At 38.0% G+C, this 23,401-nt stretch overlaps 2 protein-coding genes across 2 annotated transcripts in view; one reads left to right on the forward strand and one right to left on the reverse strand.

Annotated features, from left to right (window-relative positions):
* Stk26 (serine/threonine kinase 26) overlaps window positions 1-13,070 on the forward strand; it is a 67,341-nt gene extending 54,271 nt beyond the window's left edge. The window contains exons 7-14 of the mRNA XM_021152903.2: window positions 5,556-5,664; window positions 5,754-5,911; window positions 6,618-6,803; window positions 7,828-7,976; window positions 8,989-9,082; window positions 9,672-9,734; window positions 9,816-9,952; window positions 11,274-13,070. Of these exons, the coding sequence (XP_021008562.1) occupies window positions 5,556-5,664; window positions 5,754-5,911; window positions 6,618-6,803; window positions 7,828-7,976; window positions 8,989-9,082; window positions 9,672-9,734; window positions 9,816-9,952; window positions 11,274-11,298 (921 nt within the window). The 3' untranslated portion in view covers window positions 11,299-13,070. The remainder of the gene's footprint in view (window positions 1-5,555; window positions 5,665-5,753; window positions 5,912-6,617; window positions 6,804-7,827; window positions 7,977-8,988; window positions 9,083-9,671; window positions 9,735-9,815; window positions 9,953-11,273) is intronic.
* A 1,881-nt stretch (window positions 13,071-14,951) lies between these two features.
* Frmd7 (FERM domain containing 7) overlaps window positions 14,952-23,401 on the reverse strand; it is a 45,808-nt gene continuing 37,358 nt past the window's right edge. Inside the window, exons 6-12 of the mRNA XM_021152901.2 lie at window positions 21,832-21,946; window positions 21,517-21,664; window positions 20,319-20,414; window positions 18,692-18,855; window positions 17,422-17,490; window positions 17,228-17,303; window positions 14,952-16,227 (exon numbers count right to left, since the gene is read on the reverse strand). Of these exons, the coding sequence (XP_021008560.1) occupies window positions 15,166-16,227; window positions 17,228-17,303; window positions 17,422-17,490; window positions 18,692-18,855; window positions 20,319-20,414; window positions 21,517-21,664; window positions 21,832-21,946 (1,730 nt within the window). The 3' untranslated portion in view covers window positions 14,952-15,165. The remainder of the gene's footprint in view (window positions 16,228-17,227; window positions 17,304-17,421; window positions 17,491-18,691; window positions 18,856-20,318; window positions 20,415-21,516; window positions 21,665-21,831; window positions 21,947-23,401) is intronic.

Here is a 23,401-nt window from a genome sequence, read left to right on the forward strand (position 1 = left end):
CCAATATGCAGACAATATAAGTAAACAATAAAATAATATAAAAAGAAAAACTTTAAAATACGTCAAGATAACTGTCACTAACAGTGATCATAAATCTAAGGTTTCAGTCTTTGAAAATTTATGAGTCAATACCCTAACCCCACCCCAACATGATGGTATTAGGAAATATAATTAAGCCATGAGAATGGAGCCTTCAGGAATGACATTAGTGTATTTATCAAAAGAATCTCAGGAGTATATTCTAGCTCTACTTTTTTATTTTCATATGAGGATACAATGACAAGGACCATCTGTAAACCACGAAATGTCTTCCCAGAGATACCCATCTGCTTAGGTTCTCTAGCACACAGAACTGGGAAATCAGTGTTTGCTATTTAATTCAGCCCAGGATGCTCTGTTAGAGCAGCCTGAGGTGACCAAGACTGACATGAGGGTTTTAATCCTGTTGGCCTGTAGAAATGGCTTTCTATAGACATTTTCCTTCTCAGTAGGTCATTTGAAAATGTGTTTTTGTTTTGTTTTGTGTTTTGTTTTGTTGTTAAAATAACTGAAAAGTATTACTATCATTGTGATTTTACTTTGTAAAATAGGTAGCCATCTAGTTAGCTAGCTAGCTATTATAAGGGTGGAAAAGGGATGCACACAGCCCAGGGGCCCATAGGAATATCAGAGGACAAGTATGCTCTCTCCTCCTTCCATGTAGGTTCAGGGAATGAACCTTACTTAGGTCATTGGGTTTGGTGGCAAGTGCCTTTACTCATGGAGCCAGCTGCTAGCCTATTTTCCTAGACAGATGTTTACAGTGCTAAAATCTGGTGGTGTGCAGGAAAATGAAAACATGTTCACATGGGACATGTCTCTGAGAAAAACTGTTTTTCCCAAGTTGTTGTAATGGCACCAAAACTGATCCCTCCATTGAAAAAATTATTGACATGCAATTATATTTAAAGTTCAATCTAGGCTATAATAGTTAACATGCTACAGATTGACCATTGAATGGACAAATAGCTGTTTGAGGTTCTAAAACTATCTCTATTTCTCCAGGTCTGTGACATTGAAGCAGTCACCTGGACTTTTTGGGCTTAGATCCTATAGATTGTGTAACACAAAGAACTTATACTAAATTATTTCTATGTTCTCTTACATCCTTAATATTATGTGACATATTTGTTTATTTTTGTTTATTTTTAATTTTTTGAGGTCCAGTTACCCTATAACTCATAATTTTTCTGCCTCAGCCTCCAGAATGTTCCACCTTGTTCTGAGGCAGGATCTCCAAACCCTCCCATTTCTTCCAGTTCATGGCTTCTATTGTCATAAATATACATATGTATTACTAAATATAATTTCTAGCTACTACCATTTTCAATTTATTTTCAATATTTAAAAATTTAAATTGTAGAATTCTTTCACTTCCTAGGTTAGGTATTTAAATTCCGAAGCATTTTACGTCTTTGAGATAATAGTAAATGAAATTAATTCCCTGATTTTTTTCTCAGCATTTTTGCTATGGTATGTATATTGGATGTTGGTTTTGTATATTAGATTTATATCCTGCCTCAAAAGTTATAGGGCTAGAAAGATGTCTCAGTGGTTAGGAGCACTGTGTGTTTTTCTAGAAGACCTGGGTTCAATTCCCAGCACCCACATGGCAAGTCATAACTGTTTGTAATTCCAGTTCCAGGGGATCCAATACCCTCACATAGACATGCATGCAGGCAAAACACTAAAGCACATAAAATAAAATATAAAAGGCCTTAGACCTGACTGCCAACTACTTAAAACTTTAGATGACTGAATGACTAAAAATGTGTCTAAGAGATTTGTTTGTGGTGTGGGGGGAGGTGATCCATTTTTTCCAAAGAAATGATAATTAAACTCAGTGCAGAGCCTCACCTCCTAGGAATTCATGGTAGCTTATGCAGTTGCCCAGTTTTGTAATCCTTTCTTGAGTTTACTCTTTATTTCTGTCTCCTCTCCAGTGAGGCATTTTCTTATAGAAAGAAAACCTTTTCTGCATCGTCTTCTTGAAGTTAAATGATCATATTTCTATACCATGGGGTCTTACAACTGTGCTACTCTGCCATTTGCATTTTTTTCTCTTTCTTTTTATTTTATGTATGAGTGCTGGATCTGCATGTATACCTGCATTACAGAAGAGGGCATCAAACCCCATTACAGATGGTTGTGAGCCACCATGTGGTTGCTGGGAATTGAACTCAGGATCTCTGGAAGAACAGTCACTGCTCTTAACTGCTGAGCCATCTCTCAAGTCCCTGCTTGCAATTCTTGAATACTGATAGCCCTTTACTAATCCACTACTTACTTTATTGGGTCCCCTAAGATAGTCACTATGTCTTTCCCCCCAGTTTATAGGCATTGGGAAAGCTATAGTCTGTAATAGTAATGTTACTCACCGACTGCTGGCCCAATCCCAGCTAGCAATCCTAATCTGTATCCAGTACTTATAGTTTGCTCAGTTTAATGTTATATCCAAGTGAAAGAAACACATTTTCTCTATCTTATGTTGCTATCTACTTCTATATAATATTTAGACAAATAGCAATTAATATATACTTAATGAATTAAAATGTTGTCAGTATCATATTGGTTCACAGTCTAGTGACCTAATTCCAGTTCTACTAAATGGCTGCCTAATACTGAGCATGTCAGTCACTCTGTGACTTAATTTCCTCAAATGTTAAATGAAAAAAAAAAACAGGTTAGCAATGTCTAGTTCTGCTTTACCAGCTAAAAATATTAATAGTCCTGTGATTTAATTATAAAGCATAGGAGTCACTGGGAAAACATAGTCCTTTTCCATGTGTATTCATAGATAGATGAATGCAATCATTTTCAGGAATCTAAGAATTTGTTGTAGAGTAGCAAGAGAACCCAAAATGGTTGCTAAGGAGAGTGTTTCTCAATTCAAACTGCTATCCGACTAATAGAATAAAAGACTATGAATTGTGTTGCATGTTGCAATTATACAGTGTACAAATTACTGATTCATTATAGATAAACAGACTTTGGCCATCTTAGATGTGGTTTTATTGAATGTATTACTTACTGCTTCTTTCTAAAACATTTACAGTGTCTTACACAAAGACATATGATGGGGTAAATAGGCTAAAGCATACACACCATGGAAAGGTGGGGACAGTACGCTAGTTATAAAACACTGTAGCATGCCTGCCTTAGGGGCTGGCAGGAAGTGAAAGGAATGTAGGTAAAATCTATAAACGCACAAGTGCAGGGTCCTTAAAGGAGTAATTGTCCCTCTTTTGCATATCCTTACTCTCAAATCCAGGCAGATTATACAAAGCAGGTATGTTGCCCTGGGACAGAGACTTAGAACACTGCAGTTAAGCATTCCAAGGAAATGTAGTCTAAGACCTTGGCATACTCTCTCCCAAGGTTGTATTTAAAATTTGAAAAAGCAAAACTATGCAAAACAAACAAGCACACATTCCTTCTTATAGTATATGTGACATCCCTGCCGTTTCCGACTTTCATTCTCCGTTTCTCATGACTACCAGCACACCTTACGATGCTTGTGCACCACGGTCGTGTTTGGTATGGTGATGGTCCAGAAAAATCCAACTGCCTCGACCATCCCATCTCCATTCTCCCATACTCTTCCCCCATCCCCTTTCAGCTGACAGTTAAAGTTTTACTTTGAATTATCATCTAATCTTTAAATATATCAGATATGGTAATGAATCTTTAAGACCCTTTTTGTTATTCTTACTGAAATGTTTTAAATTTTTGATATTAAGCTATGAATTGATCTATCTATTCCACACTTAGAAATCCTTCAAAATGATAGTGAGTTCTCTTAAATTGTTGTTGTCCAGTTTCTTAATAAATGAAGAGTGTGCCTCTGGTCCTGCCAATGTTTTATGATCATGTACTAAATTTCAGTCTTAACTCATATATGTCCTTTTTTTTTATTGGTAATTCCACAGAATTTCTTTAAATAAATAAATAAAACAGTGTCTCATTTTCACCTTTAGAATCACGTTAATCACTAACCTTTAAATTAAAAAAAAAATGACGCAGCAGCTGATAGATTTGAAAGTAAATAGATAGCGTTACCTAGCAAAGAGATCTATTGAATTACAGACATCCCTGGAGTATACGGTATACCCAGACTACTCTTAATAGCGAACGGCGAAACCAAAGTACCAGGTCTATTTTAAGCTGTTAAATTTTGACATGAAAGTGCCCTTTATTCAGTATAAATATGCCATTCATGGAAAGATGAAATACACAAGGTGCCAAAGAGCTGTGACTCCCTCCCAGTGTGAAGCAGAATAGGCAATGTTTGATTTGTACCACCTCTCCCCTCCTTCCAGCAAACAGAACGCTACCTCGTCTCTGACTTCTGCTTCCCACCCTTTCCTGTAATAATACTGTACAGTCCACTGTTTGTGCTTTATGAGGTACCAGAATTTTAAAATGAACATTTATTTTAAAGAGAGATTTTTGGGTATTCCATTACAAGTTCTCCTGAAACCTAATGATTGCTTTCCTTGTCTTCCAGTTGGGATGACTGGCTTTGCTACAGGGGTGGGGAAAGAAAGGGAAGTGTGTTACGTTTATTTGAAAAAATATTATTCCTCCATGATTTAATTTTTTTTTACAATGAGAGTCTGAATAGTTTAGTTATTATATTCCTGGCTGAATTTAAATTAGGAGTGTCTGATTGAAAAACCAGTTCAGTGTTAATATGTAGTGAGTGTTTAAAAGCAATTGCAGAATTCAAGTAGCTGATTTCTTTGTGTTTGGGCATTCTTATTTTACTTAGTCTTTGTGTATAGTATGGTGTGACATGAGGAGCCACCATACACGCATACATTATACATGCACTGTATTCCCTTCATTGCCCCTAACTCTTTAGTCTTCCTGTTACTCCCCATCAATCCCCTGGAGAGTTTTACTCCTTAAGTAGCAGACTCCCTTTTTCCCATGTGTTAAGTCATTCTAATATCATTCCCACATAGTAAAGCTGGGATGTAAATCTTAGAACTCCCAGAATTTGGAGCTAGTATCTAGGTAAAATTGCTTATCTGATCTTTGAAGATAAAGTATTTATTTCTGTATATGTGGGTGGCTTGTTTTTAGACAGATCTCATCTAGCCCAGGCTCTCCTGTAGCCCAGGATATCCTCAGACTGTCTACATAGCCAGAGATGAAGTTCAACTTCTTCCTTTCCTGCATCCATCTCCCAAGTGCTAGAATTACAGGCATGTGTGTCCACACCCATTTTATGGGTGTTGATTTAACTCAGGGTTTTGCTCATGTTAAAGACAAACTCTACCAGCTGAGCTGTATCCCCAGCCCACAAATAATCACTAAATTCCTGTACAGCTATTTGACATGACTCTGTTATTGTCTTTTTCCCTTTTGAGTTTTTTCCTCATTGGTTCAAATGTTGGTTTAATAGGCTACTTCAGATAACTAAATGATCCCTATGTTTCAAAATACCAATTTTGAATTTTATTTTTCCAAATTAAAAAAAAATGTGAATATACATGTATTTTGTCCTTAAGCTGCGTGCTGGTCCATTTGATGAGTTCCAGATTGCCACCATGCTCAAGGAGATTTTGAAAGGTCTGGACTATCTACATTCTGAAAAGAAAATCCACCGAGACATTAAAGGTATACAAAAGTCAAACAGAAGCTTCAGAAAGACAGATACATTGTGGGGAGACTGAGAGATACTCATTTTGTTTTTCTTTGCCCCCTAGCTGCCAACGTCTTGCTTTCAGAACAAGGTGATGTTAAACTGGCTGACTTTGGAGTTGCTGGCCAGCTGACAGATACACAAATCAAAAGAAACACCTTCGTAGGAACTCCATTTTGGATGGCTCCTGAAGTTATTCAACAGTCAGCTTATGACTCTAAAGTAAAGCATTATCTATATAGATGCGTTTATTTAGACATCACCTCATTAATAAGCTCTTTAATTTTTCCTTCCCTTACAAGTGCATCTAAAAGAAGAGTTATGTTGTACTTTGTTTCTTGATGGTAAATCCCATTGCTGTTGGTAGTATTTGAACTCTATTTATTTCAATGGCTCTTCATTGTACTTGCAATGAAATCTGGAGTCCTTACAGTGTCAGACATATATGGCTCCATATGATCTGGCCATTGTCTGCCTGTCTAACCTTATCTTCTACCACTGTCATCTCTACTTTCTTTGCTTCAGCCCTCGTGACCTCATTTTGACCTCAGGACCTTTCTCTTGCTTTCCCCTATGTCTGGAATTGCCTTGCTCCCAGTGAGCACAGAGATATCCTTCCCAACCATCTCACATCAACACAGCGCTCCATTTCCTGCTTTGGTCATTATTTCCTTATTCTGCTTTGTTTCTCCACAGATCTTAGTCCCATACAGCATTATGTCATTCATTTATCTGTCCCTCTTGTTAGAATGGGAGCCTGTTGAAGGCAAGGACTTTCATCTGGTTTATTGAGCACTCAAGTAGTGTTGTTCCACTAATTAAAATTATTATAATTCACTACATTTCTTGAGATACAGGGTTTTGGGGGCAGCATCCTAGAATGAAGTTACAAGGTGATGTACAGTTTCTGTTATTGATTCCTTTTTAGGCTGACATATGGTCTTTGGGAATTACTGCTATTGAACTTGCCAAGGGAGAGCCTCCGAATTCTGACATGCATCCAATGAGAGTTCTGTTTCTTATTCCAAAAAACAACCCCCCAACTCTTATTGGAGACTTTACTAAGTCTTTCAAGGAGTTTATTGATGCTTGCCTGAATAAAGACCCGTCATTTGTGAGTATGCATTGTTATTACCACTGTTGATTTTTCTATTGTTCCATCTACTTCTAACAAAGGTGGTTTTTCCTGTGGTGGAGAAAAACATCTGTGGACCATCCAAGAAGCTGTTTTTTTTTCCCTTCCATATTGCTAATTCTATTCTGTTCTTAACCAGATTTTTGTCCTTTTCTTTCTCTTCCCTTATATCATCTTTTTAGTTCCCAGCTATCTGATGATTTTCTATTTCAAGGAGAGAATTAGGGGAAATAGTTCATGTTTTATTACTTACTTATTAAAGTACATGTGTACTTGTTAGCAGTGGAATTGATTAATTGTATTATAGTTGCTTGAGTGTTAAAAATAAAATAGCTTTTCACTCCCAGTGACTACAATTGCACCAGTACTGCCTCCGATTGATGTAACTATTTTTATGTTGACAGTAAACAGTCTACTAGTAATGAAATACTGAAAGGCACATATTCCCCACAGCACTTGGTGTTTGCATTTATATAAATAAAAGTTAATGTTTGACAGAAAAGTGTATAGTGAGATATGGACAGACAATGGCAAAATTATAGTTTCATAGGATGTGCAGATGCTAACAAAATTACAGCAATTTTGCTCATTTGCATGAATTTTTAAAAATTACAGTCAATGAAATAAAAAGTGTCTTAAATTGTTGTTTTGACATTTCTTAGATGTTTACTTTCTAAGTCCTACTATTTCTGAGGAGGCTTTGCCTCCTTGTATGCTGGTGTGTATCCTAGCTTCTGTCTACTTCTGTCTACTATTTGTAGCTTCTGTCAGCTACAAATTAGGTAGCTGCAATGCTGAATGTCATACGGTTACCTTGAGCCACTTCAAGCAAATAGCATTGTCTGTTCTCCTCTTACATGGTAATTGTCCTCATGTATATAAACATGATTTTTATAGATTTCAGTTTAATAATTCAATTGGCATTTTACCACCTATCTTAATCCCGAAGTTCCTCAACATAGTCATGTATCCTTTATTTTTTTTTTTTCTGTTGGTGCCTTAGCGTCCTACAGCTAAAGAACTTTTGAAGCATAAGTTCATCGTAAAAAATTCAAAGAAGACTTCTTATCTGACTGAATTGATCGATCGATTTAAGAGATGGAAGGCAGAAGGCCACAGTGATGAGGAATCTGATTCCGAGGGCTCTGACTCGTATGTATCAATTACTGCATTTTTTTAGGCAGGTCCATTTGCATGTGCTCCACTTTTTTGCAGTGACCTGGGATGCTTGCTTTAGACTAAGATTAATCATGTTTTGACCAGTCTGTGGAATACAATGAATCTGAAAACATACTTTGGAAGGGAAAAGCTCTGCTTTTAAATGGTCTTGGTCTAACCCCTAGTGGATACTTGAGTATATTACAAAATTTTGGAATATGCTTGGACCATAGGAGTTCTACTGGTTCATGAGAAGCAATAAGGAAGTATGTTTTCTCATATTGTGATGACAACCTGTGGGACCCTTTGGAGAATTGATCTCATAGCCTTTCTGACTTCCTGGCCATGGACCAAACTGTGATCAGACTGAACTGTGAACTGCTACACCTATTTACTTATGTATGGTTTTTACCCTGTGGAAAAATTGGCCTCTTTATTTAAAAAAAAATGGCAGTATTTATGTTAATAGTTCTGCTTCTGTGTTTATCATAATTTGAGTAGGATTGTCCAAGGGCTTCCCAGGATTTAGTGTTTCAGTAGTTCAACAAGGCACCACTCTAGTTCTTCACACAGTGTTCTCAGTCACCTGCTATGAGAAACTGCTCAACATTTGAAATGAATAAAACATCTAAGAGTTTGTGACCAATCTAAGGCTTGTTAACCTTGACTGCCCATCATGAAAACTTCTCGATGAAACTTTAAAAACACAAGGCATGCTACCAGAGATAGTGATTCAGGCGTGGGGGAATGGCAGTAGAGACACAGATGGCTCTCCATGTAGAATTTTGGTGAACATTTAGAGCTGAGAAACACTGCTGTTCTTGAGGAAAATAGTGTAGCCACCTGAAACTGAGGTCAGACGCTCTGTTAGAGAGCTCTTCAGAGTCTTCTTGCACTGATTTGGTGGTTTAGTTTTTGGTTTTGCTTTTGTTTTCTTTTGTTTTTTGTTTTGTTTTGTTTTTGTTTTCTGTGCTGAATCACTTAAGCATCTTTGGCATTTCTTTAGGGAATCCAGCAGCAGAGAAAGTAACCCTCACCCTGAATGGAGTTTCACCACTGTGCGTAAGAAGCCTGAGCCAAAGAAACTGCAGAATGGGGAAGTATGTGTGTGGAGCTAACCACTTTATCTATCTATCTATCTATCTATCTATCTATCTATCTATCTATCTATCTATCTATCTATCTATTCATTCATTTACTTACTTATTTAGCATACAAAGCAATAAACTTCATCATACCATATTCATATACATTCCATTATAATGTGTTCTCATCTGATCATGGTCTCCTGATAGACTATTTTAAATGCTGTTATGATATTATAATGTGCAAAACTATGAGAATTTAATTCCCCTGCATACCTGTCTGCCTCAGTATAGATATATGTTTGATTTATCATTAATTGTGACCTAATTAAGTCATAGAACTCATCGAAATGGACACAGTTATTTAAAATTCATTCCATGTAGAGATATGTAAACCCACAGAGTCAGATATCTGTTGCAATCCTAGACATTAGGGAACTTGCACTGATGGATGCAGTTTGTGACAGAAAGAAAACATAGGGCTTTATCTTCAGTCTTCTGAAGGAGGAATTCAAATTGATTCACATTTGTTATCACATAACTAAGGAAAACCATGAAGGATTATTTTAATTTCGTGTGTGTAATCTGTATCATTTCTTCAAAGGAGCAAGATCTTGTGCAAACCTTGAGCTGTTTGTCTATGATAATCACACCTGCATTTGCCGAAGTAAGTGTGGGTTATTTAGTATCTGATATCTGTCTCCGGTGGCAGGGTATTTGAAATCTTACAGCCATCACTCTTTTTCAGCTTAAACAGCAGGATGAGAATAATGCAAGTCGAAACCAGGCAATTGAAGAACTTGAGAAAAGTATTGCTGTGGCTGAAACCACCTGTCCTGGCATCACAGATAAGATGGTGAAGAAACTAATCGAAAAATTTCAAAAGTAAGTTTGAAGTGTCATTTTCAGTTGGCATTTTAGATGGTAGTTTCTGATGTAATAAAGTTACCTCGATGCAACCATTTCCTACATTTTTCCTGCAAAATCACATTTGGATAGTTGTATGTTTGAAAACAGATTTGTTTCTTGCCAAATTTAAATGTCTTCTTTGATAGAGAGAGAAAGACAGGGCTGGGGGTGTAGGAGAGAAAGAAACATGGGGAGTTATCTCTCACATGGACCTGGGAAGGAAAGAAGTCAACATTGAGATTGCTCCTCTATTTCTCTCCCCTTTATTTTTTGAGGCAAGGCCTCTCATTGAACCTGGAGCCTGCCCTGTTTAGTGATTGCCCAGAATATTCTTCTCTGCCCTCCAGTGCTGAAGTTCTATGGGCTCAGTTCCACCTGACCAGAACATGGATGCTAGAGATTTGAATTCAGGCTCTTGTGCTTATACTTCAAGGACTTTCCCCACTGAGCCACGCCCCCCCAACCCAGGATTAGCTTTTGGAATGACTATATTTAGATATGGGAAGGTAGTTTTCTACTGAACCAAACAGCCCAGGTTTTGCCCTGTCTTTCCCTGTTAGGATGAAATGAGAGAAAATGTCACTGAGTATGTTCTTATTTGGGCACATGAACCATTACCCTCATTTTCACTCTTGACAGTACTCTTAGCCTTTGCAGAAACACCATTATTCTCATCATTGCCATAGCAAAGTTTCTCTATTTGAACCCTTCTGAAATGCTGGTTAAAAGATTTAGAGAAAACAGTCGAGACAAGAATAGAGCCATTTGATTGCATTTAGTTTCTGTCTTGTCTTCTATTACTTTGATTTGGCTCACAAAGTTCTTACATTTGATTTGAAATTTCTTTTCTTAAACACTTCCATATGTATGCATTCATACTCATTAGCTTAAGCAAGTTCGAACATGGTTGTACAGCATTTAACTTTAAACCCATTGTATCTCCTCTTGTCCCATCTTTTGATTTCCTTAGCCAGCTAAGCTCACGGTGAAACTAAATACGTGACCTATAAAATCCCTCTTAATTATCTTTGCATCCAGTAAAGCCTACTCAGGACTGTGGTGCTAAACCATGCTTAAAATCCTCCAGTTCTCTTCTTATTTGCAAGCAAAGCCATTGCAAGTTGTGAAATCAGACACAAAGGAACTTTTAACCGTTCTTTTACATCTTTTAACACATCCATCTATGTAAGATTTAATGGAAATAATGTGGCTTCTTCATACATTGTACAGTTCATGGGTAAGAAATATAGATGACTTTTATAATTATACATTGAATTATATTGTCTTAATTTTGTAGGTGTTCTGCGGATGAATCCCCTTAAGAAATCTGTTGTCATTACTTTTGGCTTCTGTTTCATGTGGACCAGGAGAAACCCACCAAAGCTATGTCAACCTTATAAATGCTTAACTCATGAGCTCCATGTGCCTTTTGGATCTTTGCCACATTGAAGATTTAGAGGAAGCTATTAAACTATTTTGTGATGGTGGTTATCATTTTGTATTTTAAAGAGATTATTTTGTAAGGAATAATTTTAATACTATAGTTTTGCCGGTACTGTAGTAAATGTTGAGATACAGGTTTTTTGGTTTTTTGTTTTTTGTTTTTTTAATTTTAGGTACCATTATTTCTTATGTTCATGGAATGGATACTGTTTGGTTTGGAATCTTTAGTTAACTGTACACTCATAAACATACAGGTCTTTCAAAGTCATCCTAACTATTGAATGTTTGTAAATCATCAAGCTTCAAAAAGCATTCTTTTTCCCCACACAAGTATATTCTAAAAATGACTATTTGTAATGAGGTAGAAGTAAGTTATACCTTCTTAAAACAGGTGTTTTTAAGAAGCTCTTGGGAAAAAAAAAACACATAGACCTACAAAGTATTGACCTTCATAGCAAGTTGTTCTGAATTCATGCAGCCCCGTGTCTAGCATCTTGGAGAACCTTGTGTTCGAAGCACTTCCATGCAACATGTAGCAGCAGAAGTACCTCTTGGTGTATTTATCTTCTCTTTCAGATGGAAGAAGCAACTAACATGGTTACACATTTAAAGTAATCTCATTTAGCCGAGAATGGTGGAGTTGGTCTGGCTTCAGTCTTTAAATCTTCAGCTCAAATCACATATTACATGCTTGGATTTAGAAAACTTTTAACAACCTTTTTGTCTTGTGATTAAATACCTGATCAATAGGTATGAGCATAACTTTATACCAGCATTTATTTTGTCTTGGCAATGCATTTTTGTAGAAACTATTTATACATTTTTCTTTATAATTATCCACACATAAGTATAGTGTGTTCAATTCTGAAGGGGTATTTAAACAAACATTGTCCAGCTCATATGAAGATACCAAAGGGCAGGATCATTTCTTGTCATATAAAAGTAAGATAGACTGTGCAGTTAATTTTCGGTTCTATTTATGGTAGGTACTGTTAAGTGAGTAATAGACTTTTTTAGCCATATATATGTATATATACTATGTTTGCCTAAGTGCTAAACTAGGTCTAGTGTAGAATTGTTGGTACCGGTTAATTTTGACCATTACGATTTTAATGTTTGCATCTTCACATTTGATTTTAGCACGAAACATTTTAAAACATCTGTGTAACTGCCAAATGTGAAAAAGAAAGACGTTGTACAAGTAGCCAATGCAGTTTTTAATTGAAATGTCAATTACATCCCTTCTTTTAAAAAAGAAATACAAACATTTGAAAGGTGGAACATTGTATGCCAAGAAAATTCTTTTCGTTGGTGCCTATCCTATACCTGTTGCTTTAACTGTACCTTGAATTGATGAGTTGGTTAGTTTTTTAGTTTTTTCGTCCGTCCATGCTGTAAATGACATTCAATTACAGTTTGTTCTCCATAGTGCTCTAAAAATAATTGTGTGACTTGAATAATGTGTGACATTCATATTTTTGTGAAAGTAAAAACAAGTTCATAAATTGATTATGGAAAACTGTACCACACAACTGCATCCCAAATACAGCTGGTATTGCTTACTCATTATAGCGTTAGTTCTGAAGACCTGTTTCTATGTGAAGCATATGTCACTGTTTGGGGGATTTTAAAAATAAATATTTAAATTTTATGATCCTCGATGTTTGTTTTCTTGAGGGTGGGTCTGATATGTTATTCTAATTAATTTATAATAGTTCTTTTCATTATTATTGGAACATAACCAAGGCTTCCATTGAAACTAAAAGTTACTAAGAATTGGCTGTATTTATATAGCTGAAGACATATATCCTGATTTCTTCCTCCTACCATAAAACTATTAATAGTACTTTAAAAAATGTCTTCAGATGGCTAATTTAATGATCCCCCTAATTACTATTTTAATAAAAGATCATATACAGATTTGAACTTTATAGTTCTTAAGGAAAATATACATTTAGCAAAAGTTTTCAAATGAAAATAAGAGGAGAAATAGCATCTAACTCGCAAGATTTTGAGTTTCTCCTGGGGAAAGATTGCAGGTACTTTTTTTTTTTTTAGAAAGTAAGAACCTACAGAAATTATGTGTAAGTGGTCAAGCTTCAGTGTATTCTTAGTTTGAAATAGCTACTCTACACTCTACACTCTCTTAGTGAATTTGTGTCCAGGAAGAGAAAAAGGGAGTGGAATAAGGAATATTAAAGTTTTTTTTTACTGATGTAGAGACAAAAGAATTGTATAGTCTACCTTTTCTTATCAAATTACACATAAAATTGCTTGTTTATGTAATCAATTCACTTCTTTGACATTTACACTTAACATGGTCTTCAAAATATGTTGACTTAAGATTATCAACAAGGTTCTTCAGTAGTCTTCCAAGAGGACTGATAGGCAAATGTTTAATGGGTCAAGAATGGAATTTTGAGGGCTAAGAGATTGTTTAGTGCTTAAGACCACTGGCCACGTCAACAGAAGACCTAGGTTGGGTTCCCGATGCCACCATGGCAGTTCACAACTGTCTGCTAACTCCCATTCCAGGGGACCCCACCCCATCTTCTGGCTTCTATGGGCAGCAAGCATGCATGTGGTGTCTATTCATGCATTCAGTTAAATATTCATGCACTTAGCATTTTTTAGAGGACTCAAATTGAGTTTAACACTGTAGTCCATCACTGGAACACCCCCCCCCTCCTGCACACAGGAGGCTGAGGCAAGAGGATCATGAGTTGGAGTCCAGCCTTGGCTCCTGGTAAAAATTCAAAACAACAACCACACAAGAGAATGTTGTTTCTCTGTCTGAGTCTGATGTGGTTGCTGCCACTTTTCATAGCGGGCACGCCTATTGCCACTTCTCCACCCCTGACCATACTTTTTTCCCTTGACTCTGTCCTTTTTCCATTCTCTGTCTTGTTAGATATAGGCCAGGACCAACTCCTTCTGGATTTTGTTAAAGTAAAAAGAAGGCCATATTCATAACTTCTGTTTGAGTGGATTTTCCACTACTCTTTATTAAAATCACACCTCATATCCTTGCCTACATGCATGCAACAAACTTACGGCAAAAAATAAATTCTGGCAGGAGAAATTAATAAACAAGCTTGCCTGTTAACATTGATCACACCTTATATAATAAGTAATTAAGAGAAATCAGAAGTCAAACACCCTAATATCCTCATCAGGCACACAGTTCACTTGAGAAATGGGCCTAATCCATGAATTTCCTGCATTGAGAAATCTGTTAAATCCTCTATTGATTCTTAACATGTTGTGCTGAGAGGATTTATGCTACTCACCTATGTATATGTTTAAAAATTTTGACACTCAGTATATAACAAGACTGTTCACTGGGTCCCAAACAAGTTACCTAATCACAAAAATAACCAACATAGTCATGGACTACTAAATCACAAGGTGGTTTTAGAAGCCAGTCCCATGCACCAACCCACATCATCGTTCTTTGCCATTGAAGAATGAATCTTCACTAATAATGGCTGCCCAAGGAAATGTATAGTGGTATGGCATCCACTGCCATTGCACTGCCATAGTGCTGGGGAGAAGAAGGCATGGTTCCGAGTCTTTTTGGAGGAAATAAAAGAAAGAAGCTCATGGAAAGAGGCTGCAGCTTGATCTTTCATACCATCTTACCATCAATTAAGATGACTAAGGAAAAGATGGATCACAAGGGCTTCTTATGTCTTACCTAAGGTAAGACAGAGAACTGGGCCAGGAACATTCACAGAGTCACTCTTTTAAGCTAAGAAATAATTGCATGGCTTTAGCAAAGTCCTATCTTCAGCACCTGGTGTCGCAAAAGAAATAGTTTCATCCTCTTCTTCTAGCTGCAGACTACCAGACGACAAGCGGATTCGGGCCCTGGGTGACTTTGTTCCTTTGCCATACAAAAAGTAGTAGTCTGGCTTAATAATTTCTGATTCTGAATCACTGGACTCACTAGCTACATACCTTTCTGCTGAGCTCTGATCTATTAGGACTGTTGGGAACTCCTGCTCTGCAAACGTACATGCAAACAGATCGGTTTTACGAGTCAGAGCAGGACATGGTCCTAAAGGTCTAAATTCTGACCCAAAAGGAAAACGGATAGTTTTCATGTCTGATTGGCTATGAGATCGTTTAGGAGTTTGCTCTTGAAGGTTATATGCAAATGCATCATCTAAATGTGGATCTTCCTCCTCTGGCTCTACATTGATATTGCTTCTACCACTAGTTCTAGCCATAGCTTCTTGGAGTTCTTGAAGGTCTTGCTGTAAGCTTTTTATCCTCATATTCCTTGGGCTCCTTTTAGCTGGTTTTATTGCACTGTGATCTACATAGCTGTCTGGTCTCATACTTTCCTCTGCCATGATCAGAGACCGTCTGGGTACCTGGGGTGGCTTGTCCACATAAAAAAAGACTTGGGGAGGCATAATATCAACCTTCTGACTAGTACAAGGAATGTAGGGTACATCGGTGTACGTTAGCTGCCTTGCTGGACTCGCTTTGCTTGTGTGACTATCCGCAAATGTGGAGGTTGTTTGGAAGGAGCTTAGAGGACTCCGTTCCTCAAAGAAATCTATGGGCTCGGGGTCAGTGTTAAAGACAGGATCTGCATAAATGAAGGTGAAGGAGGAACTGCTTTGGGATGGGTGGAGCGATGTGGCCTCTGCCTCTGGTTTAGAATGCTCCAGCTCAGCTGCAAAGGTCACTTCAACTGCAGAGTTCCTCCTCCTACTGTCTAGCATAGACTCAGATGCGTGCACCCCATTCACATTTCGGTAGTAGCTGCTGCCATATGTCAGTCTCAGATCTTCCACCTTGAAAAAGAAGATACATTGATGTCAGGTGAAAAATGCTATTTAGCTGGACTTGGGAAGGGTCTGAAAGTTAATCTATTATGAAAGGCTGATTCCAGGAAGTGATTTAAGTCCATGATCTATTCCACACCTGATAAATAGGTGTATTGAAAGGGTAATACTCATACCATATCCCAAATTGTATGTTAGAAAGTACATGCAACATTCTTCATTCTCAATGACATCCCATTTCTACATTACATATTTTATGTGTCCTTCAGGTACTGCTGTATTTCAAGCAGTTTGGTAGCTGTATCAATGAAGTAGGAATCCTGTACTGTCTTCCTCTAACAGGCTATGTGGACCTTGGGCACCACAGTCTCACGTTCTTACTCTACCACCTCCTTATTTCCCACTAAAAAGGGTGGAAAGGAGAACTGTTAATAGCCTCAGAGGTTCATAATCTAGATGGTCCTTTTTGTTGGTTTACCTCTGATGCCTTTTTGGATAAAAATCATCCGATTTGAGTGAAGACATGGGAGTTTAGGACATCTACACTTAACTTTTGTAGAGAGTGCCAAAGAAAAGTAATCAACAAGTTTCTCGATCAAAGTCTAAAATGTGGCCATCATCTTACAGTGCTGGGGGCAAGAGAGTATCCTGAAATCACGTTACACAAATAAGCAACTACACCACACAGCTTTTTTGAAGGCTTAGCATTTCTACTAATGAAGCCAAAGAAATGAATTCATGTCTGATTTGGTTTTCACAATGTTAATAGTACAGATTGCAATTTGGAAGTACACTAGGGGGTTTCTGTGGTGCACACATTAGCTGTAGTTTATTAAATGGTCTATTAGCAGGAATGACTATGCCAAAAGGCCTCTCCAAGAGGCTAATCTCACAGAGTGACCTTGACACCCACTGGGAGGTTCTGGCAAAATCAAGTCTTGGAAGCAGTTGAAGACTAGATAGATGACTTATACTTGTCTAAAGAAGTCAGGCTTTTCCGAAACCTTACTTGTTTTGACACATCAGAGAGAATGTCTGGTGATGATCTGCACTGCCGTTCATGATACTGAGATGGGTACTGTTTCCTGAAATCCCCCAAAACAGAGAAGTCATTGAAATGCTCATTATACAAATTAGAGAAAACATAGAAATCTCCAAATTCAGCTTCCAATTCGCATGAGAAGAGAGGAGGAAAGGAAGCACCTTTCAAACGGCAGGCTCTTTAATCTCCCCTTTTTCCCGTATTCCAAAAGTTGCCTTTGAGTTCTTCCACTATCATAAAGAAGAGACAAAAATCATTAATTCCATCATAAGCCTATATCTTCTTAAAACCTCAAAGCTTCACCTTGGTTGGAAACCTCAAGTATCTGGATGAGTGTCAAGCGTTGTGACACCCTATCATATTGATGCTATCTAAACCCACTTATGTGGACACCAAGGATAAAACAACTTCAACTATTCAAGTCCTTTTAAAAAAACTGTAAATTACCACTGACTCTTATTTATATATTAGTTCTAATGAAGCTGTTTATTTGGATGCCAAATTCAAGGTAGACCCCAAAACAGCTAACAAACCAGGAGAGAAGCAGTAAAGAAATTGAGCTTACCATTGGGAGAAACACAAAAGGCAGAAAAGAAATCACAACAATAATAAAATGCCCAAAGTCTGAGCTATTTAACCAAAGTACAAGGCCTAACATTGCCTCCCCTCCTTGAAGGCCACTGCCCCACTGTCACTGCCTGCAAAGGATAATAGGGGTGTTTATGAGAACTCAGGTCATTAGGAAAGAGCAAAATATGCTCAATATCATCTGTTTAAGAAGACAGGGATCTGTAGAATAACTTTAGAAACATTCCACCAAAAATATGTGTGTGATTTTTTAAAATATCTATTCTTACAAGGGCAGGTTTCCACAGTCTTGGAAAGTCCCTTAAGTGGAACCATTTGATTAGAATTCTTTTTGTATCACTCAAGTTTTGTAAGCATCTTTCAATGGATTTTGAGGTTAGTTCAAATAGGAACAAGCTCTTAATACTACCTCACTTCATTTCCTCTAACGTGTGAACTGTATTGAGAAGCCTCTAGTGCAGGATTGCTCCATTTTTTAAATCCCTTGGTTCCTTCCAGTGTTTTCTCACTCTATCTTTTTCCTAAATGCCATTAATGTGGGCAGTTGAGCGTTCCTTCCATGATCTGCATATGAGCTGCCTTTAAGGAAGACAGTAAGTTTCTTGAATACATTTTTTTAAACACTCTCTGCTACCCTACATTCTCGCTATGATTCTGATCTTTGGTTAGTAAGTACCAACTTAATGCAATGTACCAAAAATGGACAGTAAGGAATATTTATATTTTTTTCAAGCGATTTAAATGGATTCTTTATTGTTCCTGGAATTCGACTCCTCCCACTGCTTCCCATGTTATTGAAAAGAAGCAATGTGCATGGTCTTCCTACATGCAGTGTATAATTACCTGTAGCGGAAACTGGAACCTTTGCTACAGAGTAATGTTTTGGGCTTTGATTTGGGCTCTTCAGAGAGCCTGAAGAAAGCATGGTACTCTACACAAGTCTTCCAGAAAGCCTTGCATGCATCTCGGCTGGCCATGGTGAACTCCAAAGTGTCTTTGCACAGCACCTGTAAAAATGGTTTTCTATCAAGCATATCCTGCAAGAATACCAAAGACCTTCTGATCGCAATGCCTTCTAAAGTGTCAGTCCAGCATCCCATGCAGCATCTGGCTTTCCATTTGGCTCTCCATCTGTTCCACAGCCACTGAAACCAAATGATTGGCAACCTCCCGAAGCTCACTCAACACACCCTCCACTCATATGCAAGCCTTGTCTATGAAGCCAGACTTGCTTTCCATACTCCTCTCCCCTTACAGGCTTTTCTGTCTTGCCTCTTTGCTTCCAGAAACATTTTTATGAAGTTGTAAGTTAGGCTAAAATGACTATCAAAGGGCTTCTTTCCAAGAGAGGAAGAAATTATAAATAACAAACAAGAAAGGAGAGGGAGAGGCTTCCTTTCCTCTGTAAGGATGACTGCATGTATACAAGTCTTTTCAATGTCCCAGGTAGAAATCCACCTTCCTCTATATTCTCTCTCATTCTACATACAGTGCTTTGGTTTTCTCTCTTGCCATAGTCCCTATTTTGATGTGTCTTAAAGGAACTTGGATTTCCAGTTCTAAAGTACAAACTTTTGCCACCCTGAGTCACCACATACCCTCACTGGCCCAAGGCTCTTTGGTGTGTTCCCAGCCCACTTTTCAACAGCCCTTACCAGCTCTTTGAGCTGACTGCCCCCTTCTCTCACCCCTTTCCAGGTTCCTGCATATAGCCCCTGGAGCTACCCACAAGATTCACACCAGATCTGGTTCCATGTACACCTTTACATATTACTAAGATCCAGGTAATAGAATCCAAACTGGATCTTCTTTAGGCTCAAATTATTGATTATACGTGTAGTTTTTGCCTTCATGGTCAGTCATTAAAACATCCTTTCTAACATCTTTTTTTTTCTTACCTACCTCGTGTAATGAAAAGTCATCAAAGACTTACTTATTTTGCTTATATGAACATCCACTTCTCACATTCTGCTTGGTCTAAGCATGTAGTTGATGGTCAATAGTTTCTACTTAAGAGAAGTGAGTAGTGATACTTTTAAAAAATAAAATAGAGAGCACCAAATAATTATTTCCATAGTCCTAGATCGGGTGACCTTATTTGACTCATCAGATTCCTCAAAAACAAACAAACAAAAACAAACAAACAAAATAAATCAAAATTAACAAACAAACAAAAGCCTCTCCCTCTCCTTTCTTGTTTGTTATTTATAATATCTACCAAAACTTTACCTTTGAGACCAATACCTCACTTTCCTATAGTATCACTTATTCTGAAGTGCAAATCAAATGCCACAGTGTTTGCCATTAGTTAAAGCATCATTAAATATCTCCTCAGTTTATATAGAGGACAAAGAGGGGTCCCATCAACCCCCAGGGACAGGGCCCTGTCAACATCTGTATTCAAGCCATTTCTAGCGCAATCAAAAAATCCCAAGTGAGCAGAAATACCACTGATTAAAAATGTACTCACCAAAATATTAGCATGAAGTTTGATGAGAAAATGCTTTCTCTTAAAACTCAGCTTGCGAATCTTAGCCCAGTTGAAAGTGTTAATCTTTGTGTTTCCCTATAAGGAAACACAGAGTCAGCCTAATTTGGGTTGTGCCTCAGGAGAGGCATGATGGGAGCTACTCTTCCTGAAGAAGATCATCTGGGGCTCTCCCTTGCCCAGAGAGATCCTGGGAAAGTAAGCCGAGGCTGCAGGAAAGCATCGCAGTTCCCTCAGAATATAAGCAAGAAGGAACATCATGGAGACTTTTAAGCCACTCTAGTGAGACGCTAGAATGGATTGTTAAAATAGCTTCTAAAATCTCACCCTTCCGTTTCCACATGTAAGTACTGGAAGGAAATACCCATTTACTTTGCTGCCTCATTTATCCAAACACATTCAGTAGCTCCCCACTAGCAGTAGCATCAAATCTGGCTTGGGTTTTGCTGTTCAATATCCAGCCATCTCTCCTACTTCTCCTTAGTCCAAACTTCAGTCCGAATATGTACCTTCATTTCTGTGCTCACCTCCTTCTCCCCCCCCCCCCGCTCCAAATGCCTTCTGCATCACCCAACTTCTTACCAGCGATGATAGCACACACCCTACAATATTCCGATGGCAGTCCACTCCCTTTCTAGCTACTGTAAACAGTTTCTCTTTAAGCAGACCAGGGAAATCAGAATTGCTTAGAGGAGCCAGGATGGGGGATGGGGTGATGATAGAAGAAAATTGTATTTCCAGGTGATTTCTACCTTGAAATACAAACTCCCAGGAAAGCTATGATCTGGCAACCCCCAAAAGTTGCTGGCAGGATCCAGCATTAATTCCCTACCAGCTAGCACTGGTCACTTCCGATGTAAATAGTTATGAGTAAGGGTGTTATCATACTTTGAATCATTTAAGGTGACTTAGCAATCTGCAAAGCACTAGAACCTATGGCTTTTGGATATCTGAATCATGTTGGCATGATTCAAAATGTCGTGGCCTCAAAATCCAGATAGTACATTACTAACTTCACAGACGCAGTGGGAAGAGGGTTTATGCACAGCGTTTACAACTACCACTTACTTCCCTTCTGGTTGGTGGTAAGGCAAAGCCTTATGGGGGAACCTATAGTCAAGCTGAAGTCACACTAGCCACCCCCAGCACATTGAAGAGCACACAAGGAAAGGGTTGTTACCCGTAACACCAATACTCCCATGTGAGCAACAGCCAGGTGAATCTGCATCCCTTCACCATCACTGGCGGGCTGCGGTCTGATGCCATACATATCCAGCTTCCTTGCTATGTCCAGTAGCAGAATGTCTGATTCAGCTGGGCTCCGGCCGCTGCAGTGGGAAAGGCTTAATGAGCCAAATATATGCGAGCCCCACAAGGAGCTGAGTGATTTCTTGAGACTGAAGCTTCTCAAACTTAAAGGCTTGCTTTTAAGCATCTGCCTTAACATTAATTAGTGTCTTCTGCCGGGAAAGTAGGTGCCAGGGATAGTACTCACATGTGCTGCTGATGAAATTGCATGATCTTGCTCTCTAAACTGGCTTGGCTTGGTAAGTACTGTGTTTGCACCAGATGTTTCCTAACTGTTTCTTCATGGAAGTCTCCTAATTCTGCTGTTCAATAGAAAAGTGACATTTTTTTCACATTTCCATTGAGGAATTAAACAGTGTACAACCCAAGAAACCTCCCCCAAGCAGCCATTTCTGCACAGCTGGTGTATCCCCATGCCCCAGTCCCCACCTTGTGCTGTGTGTATATTTGTGTTTGTCCAGCGGAATACGAACAGACTCATTCTCAAATCATAGTGGTGGGTTTTTGGGACGTCTCAGCCTGTATCATGGATTACACACTTAGAAGAGACCTTACAAGTTCCCAAATCACAGAATGTTCTGTTAGGTTTGCTATCTTCTATACTCTTTTCATTCTTTTGCCTACTTTCAATTAGCCCCTATTACAGACTAGATTTTGTCTTTCCCAAATTTGTAAGTTGAAATCCTATCCCTTGGGGCCACCATATGTGACTTTATTGAGGACTTATATTGATATTGAGAACATAAGCAGATGGCTGTAGGCCAACCTACTGAGTATCCTTTGAAAAGCAGGAAAACCAGGCATGCAGGAACTTTAGGTATGAGTACACATGGTGATGTGCAGAGTAAGGAGACTGCCTTCATCCAGCTAAGGATGGAAGCTTTGGAATTCAGCAAACCTGCCAACACCTTGATCTTAGATTTCCAGCATCCAGAATGGTGAGAAATTGTTTTTTTATTGTTGTTGTTTTGTTTTGTTTTTCTCGTTTAATCCACCCACTTTCTGGCATTTTCCTATGAGAAGCCTAGTAAAAACTTATGTAGCCCCAAACCTATTACTACTGTGATTGTCCATTATCATAAGCTGAGAATAAAAATCAACTATTTTGCAAGCCAGCTATAGCCAAGTCACCACTGTATAGTCTGGGAATTTTGTAAATCCCAAGAGTTTGAATCCCCAATAGACAAATAATCCTTTGCAAGTAGCTGGCAGTTTATCTATGAACCTAATTTACTGTTTTTCACATGTCTCCAGTTTATTGTTAGAGACAACCATTACAGGATTAAACCTGTGCAGCTGCTGCGTAGTTACACCTGCCTCCCACTTCTGTAAATGGCCTTAGGCTTCTTTGACTTTTGTTTTCCTTGTAATTGTTCTGTTTCTTCTGGGGGTCTAAAATTCACATGCATTACCTTCTGACAATTTATTTCTCCTAAAGTCAAAGTTGAGAACACTTTGTTCTCCCCATTGTGATATTTAATCTAGGACAAAGTGGGTAAGAAGAGGTATAGCCACACCTGTTATTCATATACATTCTGTTTTTAGATCATAATTAGAACATTTCTCCCTTCTATTTCATCTTTTAAATACCTTTCCCACTTCCCTTCAAATTCATGGCCTCCTTTTTCATCAGTTATTTCATGCATATATATATATATATATATATATATATATATATATATACATGTGTGTGTGTGTGTGTGTGTGTGTGTGTGTGTGTGTGTAGTGTTTAAGAGTAATATACTGTGGGATCCTGA

Source organism: Mus caroli, unplaced genomic scaffold (genome assembly GCF_978045245.1).
Source record: "Mus caroli unplaced genomic scaffold, Mus_caroli_1 scaffold_5, whole genome shotgun sequence".
In the NCBI taxonomy this organism is placed as follows: Eukaryota; Metazoa; Chordata; class Mammalia; order Rodentia; family Muridae; genus Mus; species Mus caroli.